The sequence below is a fragment of the Sciurus vulgaris genome, assembly GCF_902686455.1.
Source record: "Sciurus vulgaris genome assembly, chromosome: 17".
NCBI lineage: Eukaryota > Metazoa > Chordata > Mammalia > Rodentia > Sciuridae > Sciurus > Sciurus vulgaris.
In genome coordinates, this window is record NC_136478.1 from 41,944,023 (window position 1) to 41,965,942 (window position 21,920).

A 21,920-nucleotide genomic window follows, 5' to 3' on the forward strand; every position below is an offset into this window, starting at 1 on the left:
CCCTGCTCTTCATGGATCTGTCAGTTTCTTCTCTGCACTTTTCCTGGCTACTTGTCATTCTATTGTATAGTTTCTCAGGTGCCTAACAAACTGAACCAGTCAAGTTCATGGGTGGTGGCACAGATCACCACAAATAAGATGGGAACTGAGTTTCAAGTGGGGGCAGCTCCCGCCCTATCTGCTGGATTCTGCTGTGTCAGTCACTAGAGGATTGGCCATGTCAGTGTTTGCACAGTTGAGAGTATGCATAGCTACCTGCTCCTGTCTGCCTGTGTTTGGTCAAAGCTCACTCTAAATCTCTAAATGAGGGGTTTGGATTTTGTTTGTTTTTAACTGACCCCAGCAAGTAACCAAATGGCTGAGCCTCTTGTTTTTGGGTTTTTTTTTTTTTTTGGTGGCACTAAGGATCATGCCCATGGGCTCACTCATGTTAGGCAAGTGTTCTCCCACTGAGCTACACCCCCAGCCTCTGGGTTAGCTTTTCCTTGTACCAAGTTAAGAAGGTAAATACTTTTCCATTTGCTCCTCCATTCCCCCAATATTTTTTTTTTTCATTTTTTAGAAAAAGAAACACAAGAAGCACAAACACAAAAGTAAGCAAAAGAATAAAAAATCAGAGAAAAGTAGCAGTTCTGAGAGTACTGACAGCAGCGACAGCCAGAGTGATGAAGAAGGGACCACTGACCTGTCACCCCAGGAACTGCTGAGACGGTAGGCTGTGGCGACAGCGGGTCTTTCAGAAAGCTTTAAAAGCTTACTCAATACTTGATGTGTTTGCTTAGAGGCCAATGTCAGAAATGGGAAATTTGTATATTCACTAGAATTTTTAAAAAAGTTTTAATATTTAATTCCATAATAATATGTGAATATATTATTAATATGCGGATCCAGACCTTATAGATAAAACTTAAAGGGGTCCTTGACCAGTTCCCCAAACCTGTCCTCTATCCTTCAAGACATTTCTGTGCAACCCGCCCCCCACACACACATACACACCCACACATTTTTTTGTGTTGTCACACACATTTTTGTGCATATTTTTAATATAAATATAAACTTACATTTATAGCATAAAATTTGTAGGGTATGAACCTTTATAATGAATAAACACTGCTAAAGTGCTTTCCAAAGTGGCTATATCCATTTAAATCATGAAAGTACTTACTTACTACATTGGTTACAACGATTACCAGTGTTACAAAAATGTTTGCCAGTATGATGGGTAAAAAATGGTCTCATTTTATTTTGCATTTCGTCACTTATCAAGGTTGAGCATGTTTTCATATTTCTCAGCTTTTGCTGTGTGTGTGTGTGTGTTTTTTTTTTTTTTTAATAAATAAATAGCCTGTTCATGTCCTTTGTTTGTCATTCTGTTTTCTGTTGGGTTGTTCCACTAACACTACTGTTTCACTGATTTTTAGAAAATAAATAATATTTTTGTATACTAATTATTTGTATTTTAGTGTATTACCTGTTACTTTTAACTTTGTTGTATAAAAGTTTTAATTTTGGGACTACTTGATTTTTATCAGTTTTTGTTGTTATGTTTTACAACTTCATCTTTTTAAAAAGGCCTTCCTTAACTCAAAAGTGTGTATATTATATATAATCTGTATATACACTAGCTGTACATTGGTACATGCCTGCAATCCAAGTGACCCAGGAGTCTGAGGTAGGAGGATTGCAAGTTCAAGGCTAGCCTCAGCAACTTAGCGAGATCCTGTCTCAACTTATAAAGAAAAAAGGTTTATTTTACCTCCTTTCCTTCCTTTTTTCCCCTTCCTTCTTTCAGCACTGAGGACTCTCTACACTAAGCTACATCTCCATTCTTTTTTTATTTTTATTTCTAGAGAGGGTCTCAGTAAGTTGTGGAGGCTGGTCTCAAACTTGTGATCCTCCTGCTTTAGCCTCCTGAGTTGCTGGACTTATAGGCATGCGCCACTGTATACTAGCTGATGTTTGGTTTTCTACACAGAGTAAGGACCTAGAACCAGTATGACTCAGCCCTACTCTGAGTAGAGCTGCCATAAACTTTCTTACATGTATGAAATTGAGATTTAAGACTAAAGACTTGGGAGCTTTTATCCCTGAAGCAAACATTCCTTAGTTCCTTCTCAAAAGGTCATACAGTGGCTGAAGTGGTAAGTGAAACCAGGATTAGAAGTTGCTCTTAGAAACAGGTCCTACTGTGAGAGGTGAGTGAGTGAGTCTCCTTGCATTTGGGGGTAAGAGAAGGAACAGTTTAAGATATAGAATAAGCTACACTTCATCATGCTTTCAGAGTGGAGATATTCCATTGTGACCCAGAGGGAGGTCACATATTCCTTACAGAGTTTTTTCATTTTTCAGTTCACTTCTAACATACCTTCTCTCTCTTTTCTGTTTTCTTTCCAGACTGAAATGTCTCCCACTAAGAAGGCAGTAATTGAATTCTGCCCTGGCCTGTCCCAGGATCAGATCTCCTCTATGATGGAAACTCATTGACTGTTCAGTTAATGTATTGTACAGATTGTATTTATATGTAAATTCCTACTGTAAAATAATTTTTAAAACCTTGCCATTTCAAAGGCTGCCTTGAAAGGTTGTAGAAATTGATTTCTATTTTTAACTTTAGTTAGTGTCACAGGGAGAAATTCAGACTGAACAGTTTAATTAAAGTGGCATTTTTCTATTTTCTTCTTGGGTTTTTAATTTCCTGGAATATTTAAAAAGAAATTAAAAATGAAGATTTTCTCATGGTTTTGTTATAAAGAGAATTGAGCACTGTAAGGGCAGTTGGGACTTACTGAAGGATGTGGGTGTGACAGGGGTGGTTGCTTCCCTCCTGCTCCCTTGGAAGTGAAACTCCTGGTTACTGGTGGCAGCCAGGAGCCCCTCGGGCAGCACTGAGCCAGGGTCCTGGGTCTTTAAACTCTCAGAGTTGGTGTCACTGAAGTGTGTGAGAAGGCAGGGAGTCAGAATGGGAGAATGTGCACCCACAGCCTGAGTCACGCCTGCTTCAGGTCCTTGACTCATAGCCCTTGGGTCCCTGCTCTGAGGCTACTTCCTGTACACCCATGAGAAACATTTTTTCAAAAAGCAAAGTGCAGCTTAGTGGCTGAGTGCTTAGCTAACGTGAAAGTGTGCCTGGGTTCCAGCCCTAGCATGCTAGGGGCAAGGTGGAGAAAAAAACAAATCAGAGGTTTTTACATTATGAAAGAAACCTCATAAATCAGATCATAAGAGGAGAAAGAAGGGGAGAAAAAGCAGTTCTAGTTTTACCACCCAGAGGTGACAACCCAATATTTTGGACTAATTCCATTCAGTCTTTGTTAGCCACAGGCAACTGTAACCTTGACTATAGGCAGCATTTCCCCCTGTTATTTTCATTGACCTTGTGACAGATCTTTCCCTTACTTATGAATTGTGTGAACACTCCCATAACAGCTGCACCGGCACGTATTTCATCCAGGGACCATTCCATAATTTATTGATCATTTCTCTGTCAATTGACAGACACGAAGTGGATTACCCAGGAGCTCCTATACATGCAGAGGACACAGAAATTGCTTTGTGCCAGGAAGCCAGGAAGACCCAAAGGAGGGCACAAAGACGGGTCACTAAAATTGCATGCTTTGTCCTCTTATGCCCAGAGCCTGACCCCATTTTTCTAGGGGTAACAGTGTTTTGCGGTGGGAGGAACCATTTTCTCTCTGCAGGTGAGCAGGCGGCCAGATAGCCTGACCCAAGGTAGCCCGTGGGTCCAAAGGCCTCGTGAGGCGCGCGTGGTGCCACCGTTTCAGCCAGGCCTGTGGGTGGCCACCAGCAGGTTGGGCCCAGAGATGGCTTCAAGGCGGCCAGGTCCCCCAAGATCCACGAACAAGGACCGGAAGAGGTTGTCCTCGATCGCGCCGGGAATGCACTGGCCTATGAGAGTGCCCGGGGCGACTACGGTGATGAAAGCCTTGGGCCGCTTCAAGATGTCGGTCCCGGATATATACCACACGCGGCTGCTGGCCTCGCTCGACCCCCTGGCTTTGGACAAGGACACTCCGCAGATGCCTATGAAGCAGGAGATAATGCCAGAGGAAAAGGTCTGGGGCGACCACCAGCCCCTTTCTAAGGTCAGAACCATCTTCGGTGACGGGGCGCGCAGGCCTGCAGGTGACTCGTGGGCGACCCACCTGGTTTCTCCAGCTGCTCCCTCTGCCTGTCTGTGGCATCCCTGGAGGGAAAAGGCTCAGAAGCCGCTGTGGCAGGGCCAACTGGAGGAGATGCCGGGTGTCACGGCGTCCAGCGCTGCTGCTTACTGGGGAACAAGGGTTGTTGTGCGGAAAGGAGCCCAACCCTGGGGTGGCCAGGGTGGGAGGCCCCTCACCCGCTACCTGCCATGGTTTGCTTGTGCCCTCTGGTGGCGGATTCCATGAGTCCCGTGACCCCTTGTCCCCATACCTTATGAAGGCAGGTATCTTTTATTCCCCCGCATCTCCACAGTCCTGCTGGTCCCCAAACATCCCGAGGTCACTCGCAACCCTGCGTGCCACCCATGCCCAACACTTTCTCTGACTTCGTCCGAGCATGCTTGCTTTCCTGGAAGCAAAGCCCAAACCTCTCATCTCATTGCTCAACCTTTCTTCACACCGGCCATTACCACGATCAATTCTAGAATGTTTCCATCACTCTCAGAGAAACCCTGTACCAGCTATCAGTCAATCTCCATTACCATGGCTCATCCCCCAAGGCCGAGGCTACCACCAATCTATTTTTTGTCTCTATAGATTTGTCTATTCTTGACTCTCTCATAGTAAGAGAATCAAGCAACAGGTGGTCTTTTGTGAATAGCTTATTTTCCTTAGCATGAAGTTTTAGTGGTTCATCCACATTGTCGTATGCGTCAGTATTTTATTCATAATAAAATACTATTTCATTGTATGGCTGTTAAGCTTTTTTACTGATGTAACTGAAGACCCGACCAGCACAACTGTAGAGGAGGAAAAGTTTTATTTGAGGGCTCATAATTTCAGAGGTCTCAGTCCATAAACAGCCAGGTCCATTTCTCCAGGCTCAAGGTAAGGCTGAATATCATGGTGGAAGAGTATGATAGAGGGAAGCAACTCACCGTGGTGATCAGAAGGAGAGACTCAGCTCTCCAGATAAAAAATGTATACCCCATAGCCACGCCCCCAATGAACCACTTAGTACCCCACCTGCCTCCAGTTACCACTCAGTTAATCCCATCAGGGATAATTCACTGATTAGGTTAAGACTCTCACAACCCAAACATTTCTCCTCCAAACCTTCTTGCATTGTCTCACATATGAGCTTTGGGGGACCTCACATCCAAACTATAACATTGGCTGTGACATTTTATTTATTCATTCATCATTTGCTGGATATCTGGGTTATTTCCACTTAATGAGTAATGCTGCCATGAGTGTTCTGTATATATGTACAAGTTTTGTGTGAATATTTTCATTTCTCCGGGGTCTGCACCTAGGTGTGAAATTGTTGGGTCATATTTTAATTCACATTTTTCACTTTTTGAAAAACTACAAAATGACTGCACCACTTTTGTTCCTGCCAGCAATGTGAGTTTCCATTTTTCCATATCCCTGGCCAACAACTCTTAATGAATGTAATATGGTGTCACACTGTGGCTTTCATTCACGTTTCCTGATGTCTAATGATAATGAGAATCTCTTCATGCACTACCAGCCCTTTGCATAATCTTCAGAGAAATGTCTGGTCAGATCTTTTGCTATATATTTTTTTTCCTTCTGCACTAGGCATTGAACCCAGAGCATTGTTCATGCTAGGCAAGTCCTCTATCTCTGAGTTCCATTCCTGGCCCTTTTGCCCATTTTTGGTTTGTAGTGTTTGCCTTTTTATTGATGAGTTGTAAGAGTTGTAAGAACCCCTCTCAGATATATTATTAAAAATTATTCCCCATTATGGTGGCACATTCCTGTAATCCCTGTAACTTAGACTGAGGCAGGTGGATTGAAAATTCACAGCCAGCCTCAGCAAATAAGTGACATCTTGTCTCAAAATAAAATTTAAAAAAAAGAAGAAGAAAAAAAAAAAAAGGCTGGGGATGCAACTCAATGGTAGAGTGCCCCTGGGTTCAATCCCTAGTACTACAAAATAAAAATAAAAAATTCGCATTCTGTATTTTTTTCACTTTCTTGATGGTATCCCTTTCTAAAAAAGTAATTCTTTATTGATAAATATTTACACTAGAATTAGAAATGTCAGTAGAAAAATAAAATTTAAATAATTTTCTATTTTACAAAGTTTTATTTGAGGATGGGTACCAGGAATTGAACTCAGGGGCACTCGACCACTGAGCCACATCCCCAGCCCTATTTTGTATTTTATTTAAAGACAGGGTCTCACTGAGTTGCTTAGTGCCTTGCTTTTGCTGAGGCTGGCTTTGAACTCTCAATCCTCTTGCCTCAGCCTCTGGAGATGCTGGAATTACAGGTGTGTGCCACTGTGCCTGGCTATACAAAGATTTGATCATTAAAAATACAGAATGTTGGGCTGGGGTTGTGGCTCAGTGGGGCCTTGGGTTTGATCTTCAGCACCACATAAAAATAAATAAATAAAATAAAGGTCAATTGTGTCCATCTACAACTAAAAAATATTTAAAAAAATACAGAATGTTTATGAATTTGCATGTCATCCTTGTGCAGGTATCATGCTAATTTTCTCTGTATCATTTCAATTTTATTATATGTGCTGCTGAAGTGAAAGTGCTCTTTGAAATTGTGCTTCAAAGCACAATTTTTTTTTTTCATTTTGCTAATATTTACCTTGTCTATTTTTGTTGTTATTGCTTGGGTTTGGTGTCATATCTAAGATGCCATGCCTAGTGCAAAATCATGAACGTTTATACCTATGTTCTTGTAAGAGTCATAGTTTTAACTCTTACATTTAAGTCTTTGATCCATTTTGAGATTGTTTTAATAGATGGTGTGCAGTAAGAGTTCTTTTGTATGTGGACAGTCATTTATCTCAGAAAAAAACTGCTAAAAAGGCTATTGTCTTTCTTTAATTGTTTTGTCACCCTTATAAAAATTAGTTGACTATAAATATGAATGTTTCTTTCTAGATTCTCAGTTATATTTCATTTATTTATAGTTCTGTCTTTATGCCATTATTATACTATCTTGTTTAGTTGCTTGGTAGTAAGTTTTGAAATTAGGAAGTGTGAGTCCTCTACCTTTATTCTTGATTGTCTTGGTTATTTGAGTTTTCCTGAATTTCTATAAAAGTTTTAGAATTAGCTTAGCAATTTCTACAAATAAGTCAGCTTGGAATTTGATTGGATATTGTTGAATCATTTTGAAGAATATTGTCATATTAACATTACATCTGCCCATCTATGAACATGGTATGTCTTTCAATTTATTTAGATCTTCTTTAATTTCTTTCAAAAATATTTTTTTTCCCAAGTGTGGGTTTTATACTTTCTTTGTTCAGTCAATTGCTATATATTCTTTTTGATGATTTTGCAAATGTTATTTTTTATTTTGAGACAAGGTCTCACTAAAGTGCTTAGGACCTCATTAAGTTGCTGAGGCTGACTTTGAACTTGTGATCCTCCTGCCATGGCCTCCTGAGCCACTGGAATTACAGGCATGTACCACTGTACACAGCTTCTACAAACTACTACTTCTTCTTCTTCTTCTTCTTTTTTTTTTTTTTTTTGGTACCAGGGATGCTTTACCACTGAGCCTCTTCAGCCCCCTTTAAAATTTTTAAATTTTGAGACAGGGTCTTGTTAAGTTGCTTAGGGCTTCACTAAGTTGCTGAGGTTGGCTTTGAACTTGTGATCTTTCTGCCTCAGCCTCCTGAGCCACTGGAATTACAGGTATGTACCACTGTACCCAGCTCCTACAACCTTCTTAAACTTATGTGGTCTATCCTTTTTTTCAGATCCCATTTAAAATTCTGAGCGGGCATGAACATGTTGTGAGTTCCTGCCACTTCTGTGTGAATGACACCAAGCTCCTCAGTGGCTCCTATGATCGCACTGTGAAGCTGTGGGTAGGTGGCCCTGTGTTAGGTTCTCCTGCAGTATAAGATTAGGCACCTTTATGGGAGTTCTGCAGTACTGTTTCCTGACACCGAAGGACCCCAAGGTTTGAAAAGGCCTTCTGAATAAAGTTGCAAGAAGGCAGAGCCTGCCCTAGTGTCAGGCCACCAGAAAGAGAAATTAGTATAGCTTAGGCCAGTCTGTGAATCTGGACACTGTGAGAGCAGGGGATGAGACCACTAGACTTAGAACTCCCAGCTTTTTTGAGGATGGTCCTGTTGTGCTTGGTTCTACGTGAGGTTTCTGAGCTGTCATTTCTCTGGATCTCTTCTTCCATCCGCAGAGACTGTATGGCCAGGTCTGGGTGATCATAGAGGACAGAAATATGGCCAGGCCTGGGACCTGTCCATGAGAGGTGATTGAGAGAGGTAGGTCTGCGTATAGATTGGCACCCCAAGGTGCAGGAGGCAGGAGTGCAGGGAATGAGGGTGTGATGTTCAGACAAGGTTGCAGAGAGGTAACTACCTGGAGCCCTTCCAGAACTTTTGTGGATGTACTAGAAGACCTGCACAGGTCTCTTTGAAGGCATTGCTGTTTAGTGAGGAGTGGGTGAGGAGGAAGCAGGACTGGAAGATGACAATGGCCATCAGGGACCAAAGTGAAGATGCCTCTGTGGCTGGGGTTGTGATCCATGGGGGAGGACAGAATGTTTTGAACTCTGCTATCTTCTGGCTTCAGAAGCAGGAGGGGGAAGGGTGGAGTGAGTCAAGGCTGGTTCCCTGGTTCTGCTTTGGGTAACTGGATGGTCAATACCTCCTGACTTTACAGATAACCACAGAGGAACATCTGTCATCTGTGGGTTCCACAGCCAGGTTGACCACAGCTTTGAGGACTTTCCAAGCCAGTGCAGACCCCAATTTTGGACCCACCAACTCTGTAACTGTAGGTAGTTACATGACTTCCTGGGCCTTCCTGAGTCTCTGAAGTCTCACAGGACCAGCTGTGTGTGCTGGGGCTGCCACAGGGCTTACCTAACCCACAGGCTAGGCCCCAGAAGACCACCACTGCCTTCTTCTGTAGCTGCCTGGTGAACACCCCTGTCCCCAGAGCCCATGATCTCTTGAGAAAACTGCTACCTTCTCAAGGACCCTTAAACACTTTTCTAGTCCTTAGGGTGACCAAAATACAGTGAGGACAAGGAAATCTCTACTCTTATCATCACCTAGAGTAGGGGGCATGGCAACTTCCCAAGTATGTGTTTTGCTTTACCATCTATAGATTCTTCCATATTCTTCTCACATTTTCAGCCATAGTGTCTCTTTCTGTTTTGCCTGAAGGGCTCTTGTCTCCATCAATGGATACCTACCCGTTTCCACTTTGGTGGTTGTCCCCAAATTAGGGACCTTTCATGGAGGTGGCCTCTGTTCCCCACCACAGCCTACTTGCCCTTGCTCCTTATCTTTTCCATACCCTGTCCACAGGGAGTTACTTCCACATTTGCTGCCTCTAATGTCCTCCTCCTTCTCCAAGTCATCCTTTTTCCTCCCCCAGGGAGCGTGTCTGAGCACCCCGCCCCTGCCACTGGACTTGCCTGCACCCTCTGCTGCCTTCTTCAGGCAGGCCTAGCATCCCTGAGGCTGGGCCTTTCTTATATCTTCCCCTCTGCTCCCACCACTGCCAGCTCTCCCTAGGGTTTCCTAACTTGGCTGGCCCCATTGTTTGCCGCCTCCCTGGAGCCCTTTCACTTCCCATTGGTTTTCTTTCCCTTCTAGGGACTCCTGCTGCCCCTCCCTGCCAGCTGTGACTGTCCCTGCCCCAACCTCTGCCCTCATCCTGAACCCTCTTTCCCTCCAAAGATGATCAAGCCATTACCCCTCACAACTAAGTGGTCTCTGTATATCCAGCATCTTGGCTCCAATCAGCACCCAAACCTCTAACTTCATCCTTCAAAAGCCCGTTTTTCTTAAATGGGAGATCATTGTGAATAATTTGGAAGGTCCTTATGAAGAAACTGAGGAAGAAATTCATTCTCAATTCTATTTCCAAAATTTCTCTAACTATGTTGACACTTTTATGGTCATTAAAAAAATAAGTTTGGGTAGATTTCTTGAAGTAGGATAGACGAGCCATTTGTAAAATTATGATATAATTTCTTTACTACCACTGTGTTTTATTTTAGAGGACAGTAAAATTTATTTGTAAACAAAAGTAAGTTTGGTAGTTTTTCTCATAAAGGTAATATGATTTTATTACAGAGAATACATAAAAACACAAAGAAAACTCATCAGTTAATGACTCCAGAGTTACCTGCTCTGAAATTGTTGGAGGGTATTTTTTTTGTATGTGCGCGCGCACACACACACACACACATTTATGAAATTGGGACCATATAGAAATACTGAATATGTATCCATAGTACACTTGAACTACACATATTATCACATCTCCTTGATTTTTTCTGTTTATTAGAGTCTTTTCCTCCCTTTTCATTAAAAAGCTGATCAGTATTCCCCCCTTAAATTGAATCCACAGGATTCACTTGGCATTTAGAATCTTGCTTTCAAATGCCAAATGAAGAAGGAGCTGGCTCTTCAGTCCATATCTGCTATTCCTCCTCTTGGCCATGTGGTGTCACTGTTGAGTACTGAACCTGCACAGCCCCATAGCACTGGTCCATTCTAGTAATGCTCTTGGTTGATAGGGAGCCCTCTCCAGACTTTGTGGGCCTCCTAGTTCCAGGCCCCACAGTGATCATTTCCTTGGTTTACACACATATATATAGTCTTTTCCTTCCACTGGGCTTTGAGTAGGATCTGCCAGGATCACCTGAAATGACCCCATTATTTCAGGTCTTCTGGAACAGGGGTTGGGGCCTGGGTCTATGCAGCAGAGCATTCACATGGCAGGCCTGGGGCTGCTAGCCTTGGCAAGGCTGCCCCTGACTTACATTTGGTAACCTGATAGGTAAACAGTTCCCTACAATCACAAGAGCTTTCTCTAAATGGTAAGAGTGGCTCACTCCCTTAACTGCTTGTACAAGCTGCTTTCCTTCTGGTACTGGAATCTGGGTGTGTGTTAGGCTGAGAGTGCCTGTGTGATTAGCCCTATCCTGGAAGACAATCCTTCATACATGTTGTCGCAACTTGTTGCTGGAGGAACTAAGCACTTCCCAAGCATTCCACAGTACCTGTTGGAAGCCTGGCCTGTCTTCTTCTGGACTTCACCCCAAGCCCCTTTCCCTTTGCTGGTCTGGCTTCGTGTCTGTCACTGTAATAACTCTCAGCTGTGAATATGACTGTAAAGGAGTTCAGTGAACCAGTAAACCTGTCCCCCTGACATGGGGTCCTTTTCTTCCCAGAAGGCCTTGGAGTCCTGAAGCTAAGTGGTCTCTGTATATCCAGGGAATGTTCTCACAGACCTGCCCTTTTGAGGCTGAAAAATTCCCACACCCTGACACCATGATTTTATATAACAATGCAAGCCTTTTCTAGTAAGTCATTGTTTTAAAAAGAAAACAAAAACAGAAAGAGTGAGTCATTGTCTTACCAATAACTTTTGTGTCAAGGGGGCTCTCCTATACCCTCTTCCCCTGCTGCTTATCCTAAAAAACTGTTGGCACATATGGTACTAAAAATATTTTGTCTTTGCCACCACAGATACCCTTCTGCTTTGGTGCCCTGCTTTGCTCTCATCATATCCTGTCATTATTGACCTTCAGTATCATTGTCAGCAGTTGCCAGTGTTCCCCTATTGGGCGGGCTACATTTCTGTTTGCTTGAGACAGAGTCTCATTAAGTTGCCCAGGCTGACCTTGAATTTGCAAGATCTTCCTGTCTCAGTCTCATGAGATCACAGATGAATACCACCACAATTTGTTTTAACCATTTAACCCATTTAGATGGACACCTAGACTCTTGCCTTATTTTTGCATCACACTTTACCTATAATGCAGGATGAACATTTTTATGCATACTTTTTTGACCACAAATCTGTTTATTAGGAGGACCTTCTCAGAGTAGAAATGTTGAGTCAAAGGATATAACATTTAAAAAGAAAGTTTTGAAAGATATTGCTAGATTCTGTAAAGCCCTTTAGCCAGCAGATAATGAGAAAATTATCTTTTGCAGTTCTGCTTCAAGAGTGGCCATGCCCATCTGGTGTGTGTGGAGCAATAGGGGAGTTTCAGAGAATGGGTTGCAAGGCAAGGGTGTTCTTCCTGCTCAGGGTCAGCAGGAGGTGTTGGGAAGTCTTTTTGATCTTTGGAACTGAGTGAGAGTCATAGAGACCACGTAGGAAAGCTAAGGGCTGCTGTTGACCTCAGTCCATGACTTCAGCAAACACAGGTGTGACCACTCTCTCTCCTCTCTCTCCCACTGATTTGAGGATGCCATTGATGGATCTGTGATTCGGGATTTTGAGGAAAGGCCCACAGCTCCTGTTACAGAGTGCAGCATCACAGCTGACAGCAGAAGGTACCATTTCCTCTCTTCTACACTGGGCCGGAAAAGTGAGAGGCAGCCAGCAGCCCACTGTACAGGCATGACAGTGACAGGGTTTTTGTTTTTTTGTTTTTAAAGTAAATACACAACCGTGTTCACCTATGCGGGGGGGGCTCAGGGTGTCTACTCATTTGTTGTGAGAATCAAGTGGATGTGAAAGCACGTTGAAAACTTAAAGCACTTGAAAGAGAACACTTATTGTGGTTAATACAATCTGAATTTTCTTCACGAAGTGTCTTTTCTGTAGTCACATGGAGACAGACTGTGGCAGCTGCAAGGGGCCTTCGCAATCTAGTTGAGGCCCTTATTTTTCAGGGGAAAGAGGCCTAGGAAAGCATGAACTGCCATCTGGGAAGGGTCAGGGATAGGAAGCAGTGTCTCACAAGAGGGAGGCCTCAGGGATGTGTTTGCTTAAATCTACTCACATGGGTGCGAAAAAAATGGGAGGTGGGCCTTTAACAGAGGAGAACCCTTGCTTTCAAATGGATTAAATTTTATCCTGAGCAGCAACTCTAAGACTAGTAGGCTAATAAAATAGCTAGTATGGGATTTAAGTTTCATGGGAATTTGTAGAGACAAACTTTGCCACAGAAATGTGGAATATAAGGAGACAAAAGTGCATTTGTTTTCTGCTAAATGTGCAAGAAAATATTTCAGAACAAAGTCGGCTGTCTATGAAAGCAGTTTCCTGTAAAAAGACATTTGAGCAGAGAGGGAAGTGAGTGATTCTTATGAATTATAAAGATCTTCTTAGAAGGACGTAGTAAATTAAAGAACAGAAGAAATGCTACTTTTAAAGCCTTAAATATAAAAGGGTGTATTCAGCTGGCTGAAGGAGTACAGAAGATAATTGGTAATATTAGATTCTCTGTTTTCAGTGGGAATACACTACTCCCCAGTGGGGCTCATGGAGCATCTTTGGAAAGATTCTTGTATTATTTGCAATCTTGGTCCTAAATTATAAGAAGAAGAAAGAATCCTTGTAGAAAGCACAGGCCTAATTGTCTCTGTGGTTAAGGCCCAATGTTTGTCATCTTATTTCTAGAATTATTGCAGCATCCTATGACAAAACAGTGAGGACTTGGGACCTTGAAACAGGCCAGCTATTGGTATGTATGTCCTGCTCTCATGGGGTACTGGGCCTTGTAGCTTTGGGCTGGACCTTGAATTAGGGGAGATGATAAAAAAAACCCAGTCTTCCAGGAATGGAGGGTTTTCTTGGGGACTAAGATGTAGATGTGCACAGCACTCTGTGGTGGTCATTGCTGGAAAAGTTTAGAAGATGTCGATGGTGGAGGGGGTGTGGTGGGCAGATCAAGGGCTTCTGCTTGAAAGATGGGAAGGGTTTGGATACAGAGAAAGAAGCTGGGTTGGGGTTGGCATGGTATTCAGGGTCTCCTGTGGGCTGTTTGAATTTGATGAGGCAGGAAGTAGGGCTGAGGCCATGGGACACAGGCCATGTGGCCAAAGAAGCAGGACTTTGTGCCTTTCTAATCTGTTCTCTTTCTGTCTTAGAGGGGCTACTGTCTACCCACCAAACAGGCCTGAGGTCCTACCCTTTCCCACCCTTTCCTACTCCCATGCCTGGGCAACCTCAGCCCTGATCAGGGGCCTACTGGAAACCTCCTCCGTTTCCACTTCTGTTCTACCCTCAGCAACAACTTATGGCTCCCTCTTTTCTTTCCTCTTCTCTCCTCTCCTTAAAAACCAACTCTTATTTGGGGGGTGGTGGTTCTGGGGATTGAACCCCGGGGTGCTTTACTACTCAGTTAGATCCTGAGCCTTTTTAATTTATTTTTTATTTTGAGACAGGGTCTCACTAAGTTGCTGAGGCTGGTCTCAAACTTGTAATCCTCCTGCCTCAGCCTCCTGACTTGCTGGGATTATAGGCATGTGTGACTGCTCCAGTGTTTCTTTAGGGTATATAACTAGGTTTTATTGCTAATTTTTTTTGTTTTGTTTTGTTTTGGTACCAGGGATTGAACCCAGGGCCACTTAACCGCTGAGCCACATTTCCAACCCTCCTCCTTCTCCTCCTCCTTTTTTCTTCTTCTTCCTCCTCCTTCTTCTTTTCTTCTCTTCCTTTTTTTTTTTTTTTTTTTTTTTTTTTTGTACAGGGGATTGAACCTGGTGCCACTTAACCACTGAGCCACATCCCTAATCCCAGTACTGGGAATTAAAGATAGGGACACTTAACCACTGAGCCATATCCCTAGCCCTTTTTTCCCCCAATACTTTAAAATTTAGTTGATTAGGGTCTTGCTAAGTTGCTGAGCCTGCCCTCAAACTTGTGATCCTCCTGTTTCGGCCTCCTGAGTCGCTGGGATTACATGCATGCACCACCGCGCCCAGTTTCATTGCTAATTTAAACAGCATTGAGTTTTTAAAAAATGTCTTCTAGAAAGTTTTGCCAACTTGTACCCTTAGGCACTCAAGGAAAGTACACCATATCCTACTCTCACATCCTGGGTATCATGATTTAAAAAAATTCTAGTCCATACAATAGGCGAAAAGCCAGACTTGCACTGATTATTCCCGGCTGAACATTTCCCCATGTTTATTTCTTCTGTTGTAAATTTCCTATTCTTGTCTCTAGCCAGTTTTCCTACTCGAAGTGCTTTTCTCTTTCTTCTTTAAAAGTCCTGCTATTTATTCTTGTTACACAAGTCATCCATGTCTTTTGCTGAACTAATATCTACTGCCCCTTGATAAATGATTCTGAAACTTAGCAGTTTTGAACAACATTTATATCTCACACAGTTTCTGACAGTTGGAAATCTAGGAGCAGCTTAACTGGGTGGGTCTGGCTCAGGTATTTTGTAAAGTCACAATAAAGATGTCCTCTGGGGCTCCAGTCGTTTTAAGGCTCCCCTGGGGCTGAAGGATCTCCTTCCAAGATGGCTCACTCATATGGCTGTTGGCAGGAGGCCTCAGTTCATCTCCACGTGGATCCCGGGGGAGACATACGGACATGACAGTTAACTCCCATGGAGTACATGATCCAAGAAAGAACAAGGAGCAAGCTATGATTTTTTTCATTTTTATTTTTCATTTTTTGGGATTAAACCCAGGGCCTGAAACAGCCAAACACTGCTCTACCACTGAGCTATACCCCAGTCCCTTGATTTCTTTTAGAACCTGGTACCGTATTCTTTCTGCCACATTTTACTCTTTAGAAGTAAAAATGGAGGGCTCTTTGACTCCACCTGTTGGTGGGAGATTGATGAAGAATTTGAGGAAATTATTAAAGCCATCACATAACAATACTATGATTTATGATGTATATAGAGATCCGCCTTTCCTATGCTGTTGAGCAGTCCATTGTCCCCTTCTTGTCCTTGCGGGTGGGAGTGGTGAGGGTTAGTTTTTTGTTTTGTCTGGTCTGTGGTACCAGTCATAGGGCAGACATTTAGTAAAGTCTTGTTTACCCAACTGAATAGGAAGAAAGTTGGCCATGACTACAACCTTGCTGCCATATCTCTACGTGTTCCCTGTCCGTGTCCCTCCCGGACACGGATATTGTTAATTTAATTAATTAAAATTAAGTAAACTTAAACATTGAGTTCCTTTCTTCTTACTAGCCCATTAGGAGTACTCAGCGACCATTTGTGGTCAGTGGCTGCCATATTGGATGGTGAAAGCCAGAACAGTTCCATCATTGCAGAAAGCCCTACTGGGTAGACCTGGGTCAGAGAGAGAGGGAAAACAACCTTTCAATTGTTGCTCCATTTCAGTGGCGGACCAACCATGATTATTTCATAGTGTCCTGTAAGTTTTCTCCTGATGGCAAATATGTGGCCTTGAGCTCAGATGTGGATCGTGGAATCTGCATAATGGATGCAAAAAATACCACCATTTTGGCAAACATTAAAGGTGAGGTTGCACAGGCTCCCTGCTCATTCTTTCTGCTGTAGGAACAGTTGCTTGTCATTTGATGGGTAGTAACTTTCTAGTGCTTTTTGGTGGAACTATTATGAAAAAAGTCACTTAAGTAAGTGGGATATCCACTGAGAAAAGCACAATTAAAAGCAAGGCTTCAGTAAATACTTTCCCTTTTGTCTCACGCTTGCAGCAAATGAAATAACATTTTGCTCCAACCTCATGCGGACATTGAAGACCTAAATTTTTATTGAGTGGTGGCTTGACTTTCCTAATACTTCCACTTGTATTTTTACAATATAAAAGTAATCATCACAATGTGTCAGTTTCCTGGATGTGACACTCTACTATGGTGATGTAAGTGTGGAGCCAGTTAGGTGAAGGGCATACAGAATTTCTCTGTTATTCCTATGTCTGCAAGGAAAATTGCAGCTATCTCAAAATAAAAAGTTAAAAAAAAGTGATCATTGTAAAAACAAATTCAGTGTGTAAACTAAAAGATGAAAGATGCCTTCACCTGTCCTGTCTCATGCCCAGATTTTGATAATAATCTATTATAATTATATATATTATAATCTATTATTATGATTATGTAGTACAGTATATAATAATAATATAACCTATTTTTACTATTTTTTGTGGTGCTGGGTCTGGAACCCAGGGCTAGACAAGTACTGTACCTCTGAGCTGCACCCTAGCCCAGAGCTACCTATTGTTAACAGTACATTGTTGGGTAGTTTCCTGAACACTCTGTGTGTGTGTGTGTGTGTGTTTAGTTCCCATAGGTTCTTTATGTTTATTTTTATCATCATGTTACCATAATATATATGCCACCCCACAGATTATATTTTTCCCTTCAGGAATCACTTCACATTCTTCCTTTCCTCATATTTATTTTTTATTGAGGTACTGCAGTAGTGGGGATTGAACCCAGGGGTGCTTTACCATTGAACTATATCCTCAGTCCTTTTTATTTTTTATTTTGAGGCAGGGTGTCGCTAAGTTGCTGAGGTTGACCTCGAACTTGTGGTTCTCCTGCCTCAGCCTCCACAGCCGCTGGGTTCACCTTGCCCAGCTTCCTCACACTCCAAGTTCTAACTGGGCACCACACTTCCCCATTCTCTATCCACTCTCCAGGACTCTGCCTGTGATGTTCCTTCTGCCTGGAGCACTCTTCCTTTCCTGTTTCCCTTGATGACTTTTAGGGCCCTTTGGGATCCCGGGAGGGTGGGTTAGACTCTTCTGGCCAGGAGCCATGACGTACCATGCACTGCTCTCAAGATTTTCAGCATGTAGGAGGTAGTTCCTATCAGATGGGAGCTCTGTGGGGGCAAGAGCAGACCAATTGGTCTCCCTGTTCAAAGACTAGCACGTAGCAGGCATTCAGGAAAGGTCTGGACAGCTGAATTGTCCCTTAAGAAAACTAGAATTGTGTCTTCATAAAATTTTCTGACTGGGGAAGTCTTGTGAGCCTTCTAGACCTCAAGAAGCATGTATGTAGACCCAGTATGTAGAACTCATGGTGACAAGTCACTCTCCCTGTGCCACAGATCATCACAGAAGATCAATCATGGCATGCTGCTTTGACCCTGACAGCCAGAAGTTGGCTTCTGTTTCGTTGGACAGGTCCATCAAGATCTGGGATGTCACATCCAAAGCCACACTGCTCACCATCACACAGTGAGAAGAGTCAGCGGGAGGTGGGCAGCACTCGGCAGCTGGAAGTGGGGCAGGACATTTTCCTTCATGCCCTCCTGGATTCCACACACAAGCCAGTGTCCCCATGGAGGCATCTCCAGTGTGGTCATGGGTGCTCCAAGGAGGCTAGAGAGACAGGCAGGCCAGGGAGAAACTACCAGTTGTGTCCTCTCAGCCGTGCTGGGCCTTGGCTGCATTTATTTTCAATGTGAACCCACACTGAAAAACATTGTGCAGAGCCCCCTTAAAAATGTGACTTTCTGTAATCCCAGAGTCTCGGGAGGTTGAGGCAGGAGGATCGCAAGTTCAAAGCTAACCTCAGAGGGCTGGGATTGTGGCTCAGTGGTAGAGCACTTGCTTAGCATGTGTGAGTTACTGGGTTCGATTCTTAGAACTGCAGACCAATAAATAAATGTTCATCAACAACTAATAAAGATACTTAAAAAAAAAAAAAAAAAAAAGCTAACCTCAGCAGCTTAGTGAGGCCCTCAGCAACTTAGCAAGACCCTGTCTCAAAAAAAAAAAAAAAAAAAAAAAGAGCTGGGGTTGTGACTCAGTTGTTAAGGGCCCCTGGGTTCAATCCCTTAGCACCCCAAAAATAAAAAGAAATTTAAAAATTTTTTAAAATGATTTTCCAGCATTTCCTGTAAAATGGGAAGTTCTGATAGTTCAGGGCTTTCAAGGGACATGCAAGTGGCCACTATTAGATGGATCAAGTCTTTTGCAGGAGGCCCTGGAGTCAGGATCCTAGAAAATGTATGCTCCAGCCACTCTGTGTGGGTCAGCTTCCCAGGGAGGTCTGGCTAGGCATTAAGATGGTGTAGGTGCCCATCCTGTGTGATCTTGGGCCTCAGTTTTCTCATCTGAAACTGAGCGGAGATGAGGTCTGAATAAGATAACGCAGGAAAAGGTCTTGAGCACCGTGTAGGCCTCACCATGGACCCTCAGCATGTGCTCTGTCACTTAGAGCAACGCCCAGGAAGGCTCCCCTCTGCCCTGCTCCTTAAAACCACTCTGTGGGGGCAGTGAAGGGGCGAAGGCAGTAGAGGGCACCCAATTCCAACTGTGGCCAAGCATCCTGGTCTGCTCCATTCTGTTGCCCCAGTGGGCCCAATGGTGGGAAAGGGAAATAAATGAAATATCTACTGGTAGTTTTGATGTGCCTTAAATTTACGATCTCTGGAAATGTAGTGTTTAGCAAAATAAAGAGGCAGGAAGCCTCAGAGCCAGCCGTCAGGGCTGTCTTCACAGGGTGGGCCTTAGAAGGGCCCCACACATGATTTCCAACTCTGCTGTTGGCATCTTTAAATTTGAATAATTTCTGAACACAGGACCTAGGATTTTTTATTTCAAAAATATGTAACTTGTTTTTATGGAAATGTAAAACGTGAAACAGTACAAATTTTAAAATGTACAAAAGAATGTACAATAGAGTGGAAAATCTCTTCTGTCTTAAAACCATTCAGTTTCCCTCCCCTGAAGTCACTGCTTCCCTGTCTTCTTTCTTTCCCAGGTCCGGTCCTTTCATCGTTAACACATACTACACAATTAGCCCATTTAAGACAAATTCAGTAGTTTTGATAATGACATTGCCATTAATTATGGTAAAAGACATCCAACATGAAACTTGACATTTTAACCATTTTTAAATGCACAGTTCACTGGATTAATTACATTTATAGTTGTGTAACTCTCACCGCTGTCTGTTTCCAAAACCATTTCATCACCCCAAACAGAAACTCTGCATCCATTAGGCAATAACTTCCAACTCCCACCCCTCCCACCAGCCCATGGTAAACTTTAATCTACTTCCTGCCTCTATGAATTTGCCTATTCTAGATATTTCTCATAAGGGGAATCATCGGATGTTTGTCCTTTTGTGACTGGCTTATTTCACTTAAAACAATGTCTGCAAGATTCATATACATTGTGGCATGTATCAGAATTTCATTCCTCTTTATAACAGGATAGTATTCCATTGTATATGTCTCATGTTTTGTTTATTCATCTGTTGATGGGTAGTTAGGTTATTTCTACCTTTTAGCTACTGTGAATAAAGTAGCAATGAACACTGAAATATAAGTACCTGATTGAGCCCCACTTTTGAGTCTTCTGGTTGTGTACTTGGGAGTGGAAATGCTAGGTTATATGGTAATACTGTGTTTAACTTTTTGAGGAACTGGGACTTTGCCTTTTAATTTTATATTGGGCACTGAAGATTATATAGCTGGTCTTGCATGAGGATTTTGAAAACGTATAATCTCAAATGATTTTGAAGCTTACAAGGAATAAACATAAGCACTTGATACCTTTTTTTGCTTAAACTGTCAAATATAATTTGGAAAACTCAAGAGGAGAAGAAAGGTCTACTGTGTTTACCCATATTCTCTTACCCTATTCTGTATTCCTTCCTGAAGTCCCAAGATCCCTTCTTTTATCTGTCTCCTTTCTCTGTAGAAACAGTTCCTTGAGACATTCTTAGAGTGGGTATGTGAGCAAACTATTTCTTTCATTCCTGAAGAATATTTTCTTTGGATTAGAAATCTCACATAATAGTTCTTTCTAAACTTAAAAAACTGTCACATCACTTTCTTCTGACTTCCCTGATTGCTGACCAGAGATCCACTATCAATCATGTTGTTTAATATGTCTTTTATCTCTTGCTACTTTCAAGATCACTTTCTTTCTTTTCTTTTTTAAATCTTTCTTCTTGTGTAGTGGGGATTGAACCCAGGGGAGCTCTTACCACTGAGCCCCAGCCATTTTTATTTTTTAATTTTGAGACAGAGTCTCACTGAATTGCTGAGGCTGGCTTGAAACATGGGATTCTCCTGCCTCAGCCTCTGGACTTGCTGAGATTACAGTAGGCAAGTGCCACTAGACCCATTCAAGATAATTTCTTTGTGTTTAGTTTTCAGATGTTTAATTATTATGTGTCTGGGTATAAATCTCTTTGGATTTATCCTGTTTGGTGTTGCTCAGAATCTTGAATATGTACGTTTATATCTTTTACCCAATTTGGTAATATTTCAACCATTTTTTAAAAAAATTACTTTTACAGCCCTGTCTTTTCCCCACTTTCCTTCCAGTTCTCTAGTGACATAAAGGTTAGATCTTTTGTTACAGTCCCATAGTCTGAGGCTCTGTTCTTTATTTTTCCACTCTATTTTTTTGTATTTTGTTCAGATTGAATAATTCATGTTGTTTGTCTTCATGTTCACTAATTATTTTTTCTTTCAATTGTGCTATTAGGCCATCCAGTGAATTTTTTATTTCAGTTACTATATTTTTCATTTCTAAAATTTTATTTGGCTCTCCTTATTTTTTATTTTTACTATGTGTGTATGTGTGTGTTGGGGGAGTGCTGGGGAATCAAACCAGGGTTTTGAGTATATTGGGCAAACACTATACCACTGAGCTATATCCCCAATCCTATTTCACTGAGGTTTTTCTCTTTGTGCTTGTTTCAAGCATGATCATAATAATTGTCCCCTATGATGGTTTCTTTTTTTGGGGGGAGGGGGGGTTACCAGGGATTGAACTCATGGGGAGTTTGACCACTAAGCTACATCCCCAATCCTATTTTGTATTTTATTTAGAAACAGGGTCTCACTGAGTTAGTTAGTGCCTCACTTTTGATGAAGCTGACTTTGAACTCATAATCCTCCTGCCTCAGCCTCCCGAGCTGCTGGGATATGATAGCTTCTTAATGTGACGGTCAGATAATTCTACTATTTCTGTCATCTCAGAGAATGGCATTTGTCGACTACCTTTCTCACCCGCATTGAGATTTTCCTAGGCCTTGGTAGGATGAGTGATTTTCA

The 21,920-nt window shown here is 42.4% G+C and overlaps 2 protein-coding genes across 2 annotated transcripts in view; both read left to right on the forward strand.

Annotated features, from left to right (window-relative positions):
* Positions 1 to 2,676, forward strand: part of GPATCH1 (G-patch domain containing 1) — a 44,102-nt gene extending 41,426 nt beyond the window's left edge. Inside the window, exons 19-20 of the mRNA XM_079119898.1 lie at positions 563 to 711; positions 2,395 to 2,676. Coding sequence (XP_078976024.1) covers positions 563 to 711; positions 2,395 to 2,425 — 180 coding nt within the window. The 3' untranslated portion in view covers positions 2,426 to 2,676. The remainder of the gene's footprint in view (positions 1 to 562; positions 712 to 2,394) is intronic.
* A 121-nt stretch (positions 2,677 to 2,797) lies between these two features.
* Positions 2,798 to 21,920, forward strand: part of WDR88 (WD repeat domain 88) — a 35,097-nt gene continuing 15,974 nt past the window's right edge. Inside the window, exons 1-6 of the mRNA XM_079118677.1 lie at positions 2,798 to 4,403; positions 7,921 to 8,031; positions 12,404 to 12,492; positions 13,565 to 13,628; positions 16,254 to 16,392; positions 17,949 to 18,078. Coding sequence (XP_078974803.1) covers positions 3,822 to 4,403; positions 7,921 to 8,031; positions 12,404 to 12,492; positions 13,565 to 13,628; positions 16,254 to 16,392; positions 17,949 to 18,078 — 1,115 coding nt within the window. The 5' untranslated portion in view covers positions 2,798 to 3,821. The remainder of the gene's footprint in view (positions 4,404 to 7,920; positions 8,032 to 12,403; positions 12,493 to 13,564; positions 13,629 to 16,253; positions 16,393 to 17,948; positions 18,079 to 21,920) is intronic.